Genomic DNA, 13293 nt, shown 5'->3' on the forward strand with positions numbered 1-13293 from the left:
TGTGTAAGACCAAGACCATTTGCTTTGTAGATGCTTTAAAATAATACACATATCGTACACTTGAATTGAGATGATTGATAAGTCTTTTACTTCGGTGATATTGAATCAGTTGTAGAAAAGGATAAATCCACACAATTTGTGTCAAGTAACGTCCCTTTTTAATATACAATATGAAATTTGCATGTATTTATGCAAAGTATCCATTGGTCATTTTATGCAATTAAGAGTTAAACTTTTGTATTATCAAGTCTAGTTGGCAAATGGTAATCGCTTAGTCTTATAAATAAGCCCTAGTAGTGGTCACATCACCATGTCAAGATGGTGTCACATCTACACGACTGCACCAAACCACAACCACCACACTTTTTAAAAGTAATTTGAGGAGAAAAGTTGAAACGTTATTGACCATTAATTTGGTCAAGATTCAGTTATTATTTTTAAATCTTGACCCGTAATTTTAATCAAAATGTCGAGGTCATCGTAACTTTATCGTAACTTTACCCCTCAAATTAAGGATAACTTAGAGAGGATTTTTACCCATTTTCATAACTATAAGTCGAGAACTTTAAAATTTTTACCCCACAATAACCAAATATCCAAGTAAAAAATACCTATGCATTAAGATCATGACCATTGTACATCTCTTTCATGGTTGTATGGTTGACGTTAGTCACTTCATGTCGGAGCCATACCAACTTTGGGCGATCACGATAACCTTGGAGTGGTTGCCTTCCCCCTCCACCCCATGCCCGTTATGTATGCTCTAATTAATTTCTTATTTTTTGCATACGATGTAGCTCATGACTCGCATGTGTCATTCGAATGGCATGTTGGTTGTTATATAATAATTTTAACACTATTTAAATAACTCTAAAATGATAATTTATAAAACAAAAATGATTTTGTGAGAGAATAATCTCCATCATGAAATGCAGTAAGTGCTTTTAACATGTATATTTTCTCCGTAACAAAATGCAATAAGTGATTAACATTATTTAAATAAATTAAAGATGTTTTTTGTGAAGTTTAGTTCTTAGCTAATATAAATGAAACTTCTTGCAGATCATGATACAAATTCCTAGATTTACAAGTCCATTCAAGGTTTGAAGTTGCTAAATTTCCTATCATGTGTTTTCTATGTTATGTATGAGCAATTTGTATTGTTTTTAGTTAAAGTTACTTGTTAAATCCTTAAATTGTGTCAATCTTTTATACTTGGATCCTATCATTCGATATATGAAGTTTTGGAAACAAAATAAAAGAAAAATGTTATATCCTTAAATTGTCTTCAATGTATTAGTTTTTGATGCAAATTTTGCAATTGATCAAGTTTTACATCGTATATATTCCAATAAAATACTATTTAGCATCTAGGAATGGCAATGGGTCGGGTTTGGGGCGTGTAGTACTAAACACGAACCCAAACCCGATAAGGAATATACGACCCGAACCCGACCCGATACCCATTGGGGACCCCATCGGGGATAAAATCATGCCCAAAACCCGAAACCCGACCCGATAAGGATATTTATTTTTCAAAAATATTTACTAAAACTTATATGATTTGAGAAAGGTACTGCTTATTCTTGATGTTTTAAGAAATGGATGTACAAGTTATTGAACGTAGATACAAATTTTGTTGATATTAGTGTGAAATATAGATTCAAAACTAATTACTTATAAATATATAGATATATATGTATTGATATCGGGTCGGGTCGAGGTAGACATGTCCCAGTCCCTGTCCCGAACGGATTCGGGTATCGGGTTTCCCCGTCGGGTCCGGTTTTTTTTTGCCATTCCTGGTATTTAATGTATCTTAACTATAATATATATTTCATCCTATGACGTAAAAAATTTGCTAAGGGGGGAGGGAGCCGAAGGAGGGAGATGGAGAGGGTTGAGGGAGATGGAAAGGGCTTCGGATGCCATGGCTGCGAACTTAGAGGGAGATGGGTGGCGTGAGCTTGGAGCTCGCTGGGAGATGAGGGGGGAGGTTGAAGACAGGGACCAAAAGTGGCAACTTTAGAAACCTTGGATCATGACTGTTAGAGGACCAGAAGTGAAAGAAAGAAAGATCAAGGGACCAAACTTGACATGTTGGTGAAACTTTTATTTTCTTTTGTTTTTTTTAGTTGTACGTAAGGGGCAGTTTGGTTCGCAGAATGTTTTTAATGGAATTGGAATATATATTATATGAAATGACATAATTAACCTTTATTATACTTTTATTTTATTTCATTATAATAACATATTATTTATACATAATGGTAAAAACAACAATAATAAAAAATATAATATAATAATAATAATAATATTCTCATAATAATAATTATACTATACGACTTCTTTAAAAAAAAAAAAAAACTATATCCATAGATTTAATTTAGCACAAACAACACACAAAAGTCAAAACTCAAAACCATATTCACCAAACCCCATCGGCCATCAGTCGTCTTCTCCGACGACTCAATTCACCATATTTGAAACCCCCATTTTCATGTCTCTAAACTCTGATAGCCTTATTAATAGGGATCTAACACACTTACACAATACACACGCACACACAAAACACACAGCCAACAACCAACGACGGTGGCTGTTATTCTGGTAATTAACGACGGTGGTGGTTATTACTCCGGTAAGCAGCGGCGGTGGTGTCTACTGACTAGTGACTACTGTTATTTCGATAAGCAACAACGTTTGGCTACTGTTACTTCGATTTGATGATTTTTAATCCGATAAGCAACAAGCGAATGTGGTGGTTGTTATTCCGGTAAGCTACTTTTACTCCATTTCTTCAATATGTAGAAGAAAAGGAGGGAGATTAGGCTAAATAAATAAATTTTTGTTTAATTAGGAGGAGGGTGTTTTTGTCAAAATAGTTGAATTCCATTGGAATTCAATACATTCCATCAATATATGGAAGGAATTTCAAATTCAATGATTTAAGGAATTGGATGGAAAGTTGTAGATTCCAATTCCATCATTTTTATAAACCAAACATGGTTAGCAATGGAATTCAAATTCTAATTCCTAAAAATTCCAATGAATTCCGCGAACTAAATGCCCCCTAAGTGTTTCTTTTTTTTGTTTTTTTTAAGCTGCTTGTTAAATCCCAATTAATCCCAATTTTTTGTTTAAATTTTTTTTAAACTAATAAAAATGAATAAGTCTTTTTTGTTTTTCTTCTTCAACTTTTTTTGTTTTTTTTTTCCAACCTTTTTTTTAACATAGTATAAACTATTTTTTTCCAATTATGTAGTATTTTTACTTTTATTATGTAATGTGTTTTTTAATATTACGTAATGTGTTTTGTTATTAATAAAACATATAAATTGAAAAAACGGTTAATTATGTAAAGTTTATATGTTGAGGATAAATTATGAAAATTTGAAGAAAAGGTTGAGAGTTTCGGTTGACATTAAAAAAAGTTGAGAAAAAAGTTGAAGGGTTGAAATGAGGCTGAAGTATTTTGATTGGATGGTTGAAGAGATATGGAAATATTCAACTTTTCGGTTCCCTACCCGGATACAAACATAAATAAAAGCATTGTCAACAAACCAATTAATTTAAAAAACAATTTTAAACGTATGTGATTAAGAAGTTTTTGTTGATACATAACCAAACCTTTATATAGACGGTAGTATCAATGGTGTCAAAAACAACAATACAAATCAGAATTGACTCACTTTGACTCTTTGATGAAGTAAATAACTAGGTCAAGGATATTTTATTTAATTAATATTTTTTATGATGTCATTTTCCTCATACCTAACACTTTTAAATACTCATCACATTATACATACAATCTACTCCAAATGTAGAGATAATAATTGGGGGAATTTACTAAGCAGAAAGGATAGAGACAACTGTATATCTATCTATCTTTATTTCTCTCTCTTTCTTCTATATAATAATAATAATAATAATAATAATAATAATATTAGGGTTTTTCAACTGTTGCTGATCATTCAGTATCACATACCTACACTTTCCTTTCCGCCTCTCTTGCACGATCTCTTCCGATTTCTTAGGGTTTGTGTTTTTTTTTTCTTTTTCATTACTTCATCATCTATATTTTATTTGTACTTTTTGTTATAAATTTATATAAATCAAAAATCTAAAAAGTATATGTAAATTATACAGCTAATATTGTAATGTATAATAATATGATGTTTACATGTTACATTTTGATAGTTTTGTTATGTGTGTTTTATAGTGCGTGTGATATTTTTTGTAATAATAATAAATAAAAATTATTATAATAATAGTAATATTGAGGTAATATATCTAAAATATCACATTATATGAAATTTCTCATGTTTATGTTTGTATTAAATATTTTTAAAATGTATTTTTAGCTGTGTGTTTTGCTTTTTATTTATTTTTATTATTTTTTTCATATTAGTTATCTTTTTAGTTGTGAACATAGCTATAATTTACTTTTTATTATATATTTCTGGTCAGTTGATATTGAATTATATTGCTAAATTTACTTAGGTCATTAGTGATGTATATATATATATATATATATACATGTGTGTGTGTGTGTATGATATATTTTTTCATGTATGATGGAAGTTGGAACTAATATTTGCGCGAAATCATGTTTAATTTTTGTGCGAAATCATGTGCCTCTACAAACACCAATTTTGTTTATGAAGTGCTTGCTAATGTGCGTTGAAAAAATTTTTGTTCGCACTTGTTAATGTAAACATCTTAAACACCTCTATAAGTGGTACCGATTGAGAAAATGTTACATGTCTTATAGACGTGTGTGGTGTGTAGAAATCAGATAATTGTTGTAGTGTTGTGTGTATATATTTTTTGGTTATTCTTTTTATATATATATATATGATACTAACTTTTTTTTTTTTCAATGTATATTTTGTCGGGATATATATGTTGATGTATGTATTGTGATATTGATTTTGTAGTAGATGCTTAATATATGGTGTTCCTTTAATGATCGTTAATCTGACAAAAGTATCTGTGTGTTCTAGTTGTCGAAATGGTAAGAAAGAGGAGAACAGATGGTGCCAGCGGAGGTGAAAGCTCTGAGCCCCAGGAGGCTGGTACTGGACAAGCTAGTGGTGCTGCTCAAAGGCCACCCGCACAACAGCAACCACAGCAACAAATGGGTGGTGGTTATCAGGGACGGGGACAAGGTGGCTATCAAGGAAGAGGGCAGCAGGGTGGTGGCTATCAAGGAAGAGGGCAGCAGGGTGGTGGCTATCAAGGAAGAGGGCAGCAGGGTGGTGGTTATCAAGGAGGACAAGGGGGTTATCAAGGTGGAGGACAGCCTCAAGGAGGAAGAGGTTATGTTCAGAGGGGTGGTTATGGTGGTGGTGGTGGTAGAGGGCCACAACGTGGTGGTGGTCCCCAGCAGTATTATGGCGGACCTCATGACCAACCACAACAAGGTCAACAACCAAGGCCTCCAAGAGAAACTGCTCCACCTCAACATCGTGGTGGATCTTCGTATGCTGGTGGACCTTCTAGGCCATCAGTTCCCGAGCTGTACCAAGCAACGCAAGCTCCTCAGCAGCCTGTGGCAACATTGCAGCCTGTTGTTCAAGCAGAGTCTTCGTCTTCAACAGAACAGATGGTAGACGAGTCAATGGATCAGTTTAAGCAGCTCTCGCTGCAGCAAGAAGAGCCTATTCAGGGCGCACCTGCATCCAGCAAATCATTGAGGTTTCCTTTGCGTCCAGGAAAGGGTAGTACTGGAACCAGGTGCATGGTGAAGGCTAACCACTTCTTTGCTGAACTGCCTGATAAGGATTTACACCAGTATGACGTGAGTTTTAATGCTAGTTGCTTGTTCTGTTGTTCTAATTATTGTTGCAGTTGAACTCTTATTTTGACACGTGACCATTCTGTTTTCTCTGTCAATATAGGTGACAATCAATCCAGAGGTGACATCACGCGGTGTTAATCGTGCTGTAATGGCACAGTTGGTGACATTGTACAGGGACTCTCATCTTGGGAAGAGGCTTCCTGCATATGATGGAAGAAAGAGTTTGTATACTGCTGGTCCTCTTCCCTTTGTTTCCAAAGAGTTCAAAATCACTCTTCTAGACGAAGATGATGGCGCAGGCGGCACCAGGTAGTTGTTTCTTCTTTTTAATTGCGGTTATTTATTGTGGGTGGTCATGTTGTATGTGAAAAAAGGGCTATCAGTGATTTGCTGCATTGGAAACCAAGTTTGGTATTCAGTGTGTGTGATTACCGAATATATCTTGTTATATGTAGACATGTACATGTGTAGGCTTCTGTATATTCTGAAGAAGTTCAGTAGTTTGGTTCAAATGTACATTGGTGGTAGTCAGTTGTTATGTTCATAACCAAATTGAAGCAATAGCAGATTTAGCTTCCGGTTTGGTTTGATAATTCCAAATACGCATTTGGTTTGGTCTCAGATTCGGTTGAAAGTCGCTAAACTGAATAACTCAAATCAATGAACAAGCCTATTTGTCATTGTTGATTGTTTTAATGTATGAGTTGGGATGTATTTCTGAAGAAGTTCAGTAGTTTGGTTCAAATGTACATTGGTGGTAGTCAGTTGTTATGTTCATAACCAAATTGAAGCAATAGCAGATTTAGCTTCCGGTTTGGTTTGATAATTCCAAATACGCATTTGGTTTGGTCTCAGATTCGGTTGATAACTCAAATCAATGAACAAGCCTATTTGTCATTGTTGATTGTTTTAATGTATGAGTTGGGATGTATTTCTGATGATTTTTCCATTCTACATATTGCAGGAGAGAAAGAGACTTTAAAGTTGTGATCAAACTAGCTTCTCGTGCTGATCTGCATCACTTGGAAATGTTTTTAGCAGGGAGACAAGCAGATGCTCCACAAGAAGCGCTTCAGGTTCTGGATATTGTTTTAAGGGAGTTGCCCACTAATCGGTATGCTTTGACAATTATCTTTGGTCGCTATCTTATGGCATATATAATGACCTACCAATTGATTATTGGTTGAAATTTTATGTAGGTATTCTCCAGTGGGACGGTCATTCTATTCTCCTCATTTAGGTCGTAGGCAACCACTCGGTGAAGGGTTGGAAAGCTGGCGTGGGTTTTATCAGAGCATACGACCTACACAGATGGGGCTGTCCCTAAATATCGGTTAGTCTGTTACCGTTAATCGGATAGTTAAGGTTGCTGCTTAAAAAACATTGAGTTGTAGTCAACGTTAGAGTTTTAACAACCTTGATCTAGATTTACCTTTCCCTATGTAATTGTGTGACATGTTGATTTGCAGATATGTCTTCCACTGCGTTCATTGAGCCATTGCCCGTGATTGAGTTCGTCGCGCAGCTTCTAAATAGGGAAGTTTCGGCAAGACCACTATCTGATGCTGACCGTGTGAAGGTAAGGATTATTTTAGTAACTGTTGCGACATTGTTTTGATATGGTTACCACTTTAAGTAGTTTTTAAAACAAAGCAGCCTCTGCAGCATAATTGTTTCTCTAACAAATCTCTTTTAGATATCATTTTTGACGGTTTCCATTTTTCTCATTCTTATACTCCCTAGATCAAAAAGGCACTGAGAGGGGTCAAGGTTGAAGTTACTCACCGGGGAAATATGCGTAGGAAGTATCGGATATCTGGTTTGACATCTCAGGCTACGCGGGAATTAAAGTGAGAAGTAAAAAAGCGTTTAGTTCTTATATTTTTATGTACCGACTTTCTTTTCCATATTATGACATGCTTCTCTCTTTTTTTTGTTCATCAGCTTTCCAGTTGATGACAGAGGTACAATGAAATCGGTAGTTGAATACTTCCGGGAGACTTATGGCTTTTCAATCAAACATGTACAATGGCCGTGCTTGCAAGTCGGGAATACTCAGAGACCCAATTATTTGCCTATGGAGGTTCTAACATTACTTCATTTTCCCGTATGTGATATTTTGACATGAAGTGCATTCTCTAATGTAACAAACTTACAGGTCTGCAAGATCGTGGAGGGCCAGAGGTATTCGAAGAGGCTAAATGAGCGACAAATTACTGCCCTTCTTAAGGTCACATGTCAACGCCCTCAGGAAAGAGAGGGTGATATTCTCAAGGTTTGATTTTGTGTTCAATGGATGTTTTTGTTCTTTAAAGGGAATATTGCATTTAAAAGTTATCTACTCTGGTCATATTTTGAGTAACCAACCTTTAGTGTCCCCGAACTTCCTATTTTTTTAATATAAGTTGAATATTTTAACTTTGACATTAAGTAATGGGTAAATATTTTCCCCATTAGCACCGAATAATAAGTTGAATTTTGAACTGTGGCATTAAGTAATATTTCCCCATCAGCACCAATTTGGTGCACAAGAAAATTCAGCATGCTTCTTGCTGAATGCTTGAGCAGTTTTGCTAATCTTTTTGGAAAAGTTCATTCATTTTTTAAAACATCAATGGAATTTTTAGCTGCTTTCATTGAATTAAGGGATTTCTTTTTGGGCAAAACTTTGGTATGTTGCACAAGAGTTTCGACCAACCTTAGTCACCTTATTCTGCAATTAACCCTTCTTTAAACGTGTTACTTCTAATTTACTTTTGTTGGGTGCCATCTGCTTACTTGTATATTACCTTTTTAGACTGTCAGGCACAATGCTTACGGACAGGATCCTTATGCAAAGGAGTTTGGGATAAAAATTAGCACAAACCTAGCCTCTGTCGAAGCACGAATATTGCCTCCTCCCCGGGTAAATGAGCGTGCCTTTTTTTTTATACCATCGATCTTCATCAATTCTAACTGTTTGTTTAGAATCTTATTAGTCGATGTTTTGTTTCTTCTGTCAGCTTAAGTATCACGATACGGGTCGTGAAAGGGACTGTCTGCCTCAAGTTGGTCAATGGAATATGATGAACAAGGTATTTGCTGATTCTGTGGTTTGTTTTGTAAATGGTTGCATTTTTTTCCTTCATTTATATATGTTTGTTTAGGAATATCAGTTATAGGTTATTGGTTAGTGTTGTTAAATATTGGTATTTGTGGCAGAAAATGGTTAATGGTGGAACAGTTGCCAACTGGATCTGCATAAACTTTGCGCAGAACGTGCAAGATAATATTGCGCGTGCTTTTTGTTCAGAGCTGGCACAAATGTGTAATACTTCTGGCATGGTATTGTCGTGAATACTCTTTTGTTTGTTCACTATCTACAAATCAAATGCCTGTTGCTTATCTATCTTTCACATTTCTGTTCTCGTATGCAGTCATATAATCCTGAGCCTGTGCTTCCTGCCTTTAGTGGTCGTTCTAATCAGGTCGAGAGAGTTTTGAAAGCCCGATTTCATGAAGCCATGACTAAACTTCAGACCACCAACAAGAAGGAACTTGATTTGCTCATCGTCATTCTGCCAGACAACAATGGCACACTTTATGGTATCAAATTTTGTGCATGTGTTTATTAACTGGAATCGGTTTTTTTGACCGATGAAAACGGTGGGTCTAGCGGGTTTGGTAATCAGGCAGGTTGACCCTAAGCATGTAATTATATAAATAATTAGTGTTTTAAATCATTTAAATCTTAGTTAACGTTTTATATGGATATATATATGAAATTTTTTAACTTTTGAAAGGACATATATGATATTATAACAATATGATTTGGCTTGGGACATGGTTATAGCTATTTTTATTTTACCTGTTTGGCAGTTAGAGATGAAACATAACACAACTTGATTCTTCAATAAATTAATAGGTTGAAATTATCACCTCTTTGGAATGTTCAATCTTGTTCTTGAGAGTGATTATATATTTATGTAATTTGTGCAGGTGACTTGAAGAGGATCTGCGAGACTGATCTTGGCATCGTTTCTCAGTGCTGTCTAACAAAGCATGTCTTTAGGATGAGTAAGCAGTACCTTGCCAACGTGGCATTAAAAATAAATGTCAAGGTTGGTGGAAGGAATACTGTTCTAGTTGATGCATTGTCGAGGAGAATTCCTAATGTCAGTGATGTTCCCACAATCATTTTTGGTGCTGATGTCACTCATCCACACCCTGGAGAAGATACAAGCCCTTCGATTGCAGCTGTACGATACATATCCTGTCCCGATTATTTTTCGATGGACATGTTTTGTATTTAAGTTTTATGTTGCCCTTCTTGATTATAGTTGAATGGTATGTAGGTTGTAGCTTCTCAAGATTGGCCCGAGATTACCAAGTATGCGGGGTTGGTTTGTGCACAAACTCACCGCCAAGAACTCATTCAAGATCTATATAAGGAATGGGAAGATCCGAATAGAGGCAAAGTGTCGGGTGGCATGATAAAGTAGGCTTTCGTTACTCTTTCTTATGTCTCTGGCAATATATACTTGTGCTTTAGAGGTGGCAAAATGGGTAGGGTTAGGTAGCATATTCAAATGGGTTGTGTTTTGTACTGGTGATACATGTTTTGTTAGGTTGAACCAAGAACAATTATTTTCCATCTTGTCGTTGCTTTTGTATAGCTAATAAGTTTAATGTAATTACTAAAACTCTGTTATCACAATAGTAACATTCTAACTTATGTAATTATTAAAACTCTGTTATCACAATAATATTCTAAATTTTTAAAATAAAGGTTGCAAAACATTAAGCAAAACCTTTTAATAAATCACCTTTTACCTGTTAGGGATAAAATATGGGACCTTTCACTTTTAAGTAGGTCAAAATTGACCCTTCTACTTTAACCAAGCACAAAATATTAGAATGTGTCAGTATTGGAATATGATTCATATAGTTTTTGAAATCAATTCTCTTTTGCCGAACAACAGGGAACTCCTTGTATCTTTCCGTCGAGCAACTGGGCGAAAACCAGAGCGTATTATCTTCTACAGGTATTGTTTGCTTAAACGTTTAATTGTTTTACATGTTCATGAAATGTTTTTTTTAGCTGTATCTTTATTCTTGCATGTTTACAAATATATATACTCATCTGATGATGTGCATTTGATTATCAAGGGATGGTGTGAGTGAAGGACAGTTTTACCAAGTCCTACTGTATGAACTTGATGCAATTCGTAAGGTAATTCACATCAAATATGTAGTTTTTTTGGTTATTCTTGCTTTCATTATGTGGTACATATGCTACCACACCATCATCTTGTAATGTATTATATATCATCATATTGTAAAGTTATGTAATTATGAAATTTACCGGGCCAGGATTCCTTTGGTTCGTTCTTTCTTTCCATGTGTGGTAGTCTGGTAGATATGCTATCCCTTTGTATAGTTTTAGATATTTATGAAATTTACCTGAGTAAGATCCTTTTGGTTCTTTTTTTTTGTGTGTGCGCTAGATATTCTTCCTACCACTGTACCACACCATTGTTTTGTAAAGTTCTTTTTTGTTCTTAAATTGATCGGGTTGACCCCTTTTACCAAAAAACATCTGATATGCAGTATTATTCAAGTGTAGTCCCGATTTCCTTTTCTTTTGTGGGTGGGCTATGCGGGTTGGGTAACTTGTCAAAATGAGTTTTGGTCTAAGCATGTAAATTTATGGCATGTGTAATTTTGACCTGGAACACTTCTTTTTCATAGCTTTAATTCTTCAAATTATCATCAATATTAGTAATTGGTCTGTCCAGAATGATCACAGAAGTTATGTAATTTCAGTAGCAACTGAATCTTTCTATTATTGGTTTAGGATAGGTCTTTTACATTTAAAACACCCTGGATAATTTTCGGTCTGTCCCTTTTAAGGTGTATATTCTTTAGTTTCTGTTTTGATCTGTTAGATACAAAACACAAATAAATGAGTTGAAGTTGCTACCTTTGCTTTTCGTTATGTAACCATGATGACTGCTATAAACTCGTCTCAGGCTTGTGCTTCATTGGAACCTAATTATCAGCCTCCAGTCACATTTGTTGTGGTTCAAAAACGGCATCACACTAGATTGTTTGCTAACAACCACAATGATCGTAATTCTGTGGACAGGAGTGGAAATATACTGCCAGGTAAGCTATAGTTTCCGCAAATCTATTTGACAACTATTTTTTTTTTTAATTTGATTGCAAGTTTGTTCCTTGCCATATTGGAATTTTCAGGCACAGTAGTTGATTCCAAGATTTGCCATCCTACAGAGTTTGATTTTTATTTATGTAGCCATGCTGGCATTCAGGTAAATTGTACATACCAGTTGTCACTTTTAAGTGCATTAGGATATATGATTTGATGTGATTGTGTGCTTATTGGATTTGCAATATATTGTTTGTTGATGAACAGGGTACAAGTCGTCCTGCCCATTACCATGTTTTATGGGATGAGAACAAGTTTTCAGCTGATGACCTGCAATCACTCACAAATAATCTCTGCTACACGTAAACTAACTACTCTTTTATTTCGTTTCAGACTTGCATAACACATGTTATTTTTACTCTAACTTGTATTGGTTTGTTTCTGGCTCAACAGTTATGCAAGGTGTACACGCTCTGTGTCTATTGGTGAGTTTGTTATCTTGGCTATCGGTTTGACTAGTTGTAGCAATTAAAAGGGGGCCAGTTGTTTTAGATAACGAGTCAAAGCATGGATGGGTAGTACCGGGTAACAAGTGCCAACAATACCTCCTAGGAAAATGCGATTAACATGTAGTTGATTTGTCTAACTATTCAATTGAGAGTATATTTAGGATGTTAATCTAAAATATTTCAGTTGATGTTTGAACTGTTTGACCTGCTATACTTTTAGTTAGGAAAACATTTTAGCTACCTTTTGACCTGTTAGAGATAAAACATAGACATATATGTGGAAATCGGTCAATAGAGATAAAAACATAGACATATATGTGGAAATCGGTCAAAGTTGTGGCTTTCCACCAATTAGTTCTACGACATTTGTTGTTTATCATGGGAAATAATTCTGTCATTTCTTAAACCTATTTTGTCTATTATGATATGCAGTACCCCCAGCATATTATGCGCATCTGGCTGCTTTCCGAGCAAGGTTTTACATGGAACCAGATACATCTGACAGTGGGTCCATGATCAGTGGTGCTGCTGGACGTGGTATGGGAGCAGGTGGTAGAAACACTCGTGTGCCAGGCACAAATGCAGCTGTTAGACCTCTCCCTCCCCTCAGGGAAAATGTGAAGCGGGTTATGTTCTATTGCTAGATCAACACTCTGGTATTATTTATCTGGTATATTGGGACATGTTTGTTTTATTGCCACTTCTGTGCTTGAATATATGTACTGTATTGTGGCATTTGTCTAGTAACGACTTAAACCAGCGAAGATGTTATTGTTTGAAGGAAATATGTATTGTGATTTGTGATTTAATAATGTTTGATGCTATTCTACTCA

The 13293-nt window shown here is 35.3% G+C and overlaps 1 protein-coding gene across 1 annotated transcript; it reads left to right on the forward strand.

Annotated features, from left to right (window-relative positions):
• Nucleotides 1–3932: 3932 nt before the first annotated feature.
• LOC122606288 (protein argonaute 1-like) lies at nucleotides 3933–13293 on the forward strand. The gene is made up of 22 exons (XM_043779248.1): nucleotides 3933–4038; nucleotides 5007–5803; nucleotides 5904–6112; nucleotides 6768–6917; nucleotides 7003–7136; nucleotides 7273–7382; nucleotides 7547–7653; nucleotides 7748–7886; nucleotides 7962–8078; nucleotides 8601–8708; nucleotides 8806–8877; nucleotides 9005–9127; nucleotides 9220–9388; nucleotides 9782–10041; nucleotides 10138–10280; nucleotides 10765–10827; nucleotides 10952–11015; nucleotides 11815–11950; nucleotides 12041–12114; nucleotides 12219–12313; nucleotides 12405–12436; nucleotides 12893–13293. Exons 2-22 carry the CDS (start codon nucleotides 5015–5017, stop codon nucleotides 13102–13104), a joined length of 3306 nt encoding a protein of 1101 aa, XP_043635183.1. The 5' UTR covers nucleotides 3933–4038; nucleotides 5007–5014; the 3' UTR covers nucleotides 13105–13293.

Source organism: Erigeron canadensis, chromosome 6 (assembly GCF_010389155.1).
Source record: "Erigeron canadensis isolate Cc75 chromosome 6, C_canadensis_v1, whole genome shotgun sequence".
NCBI lineage: Eukaryota > Viridiplantae > Streptophyta > Magnoliopsida > Asterales > Asteraceae > Erigeron > Erigeron canadensis.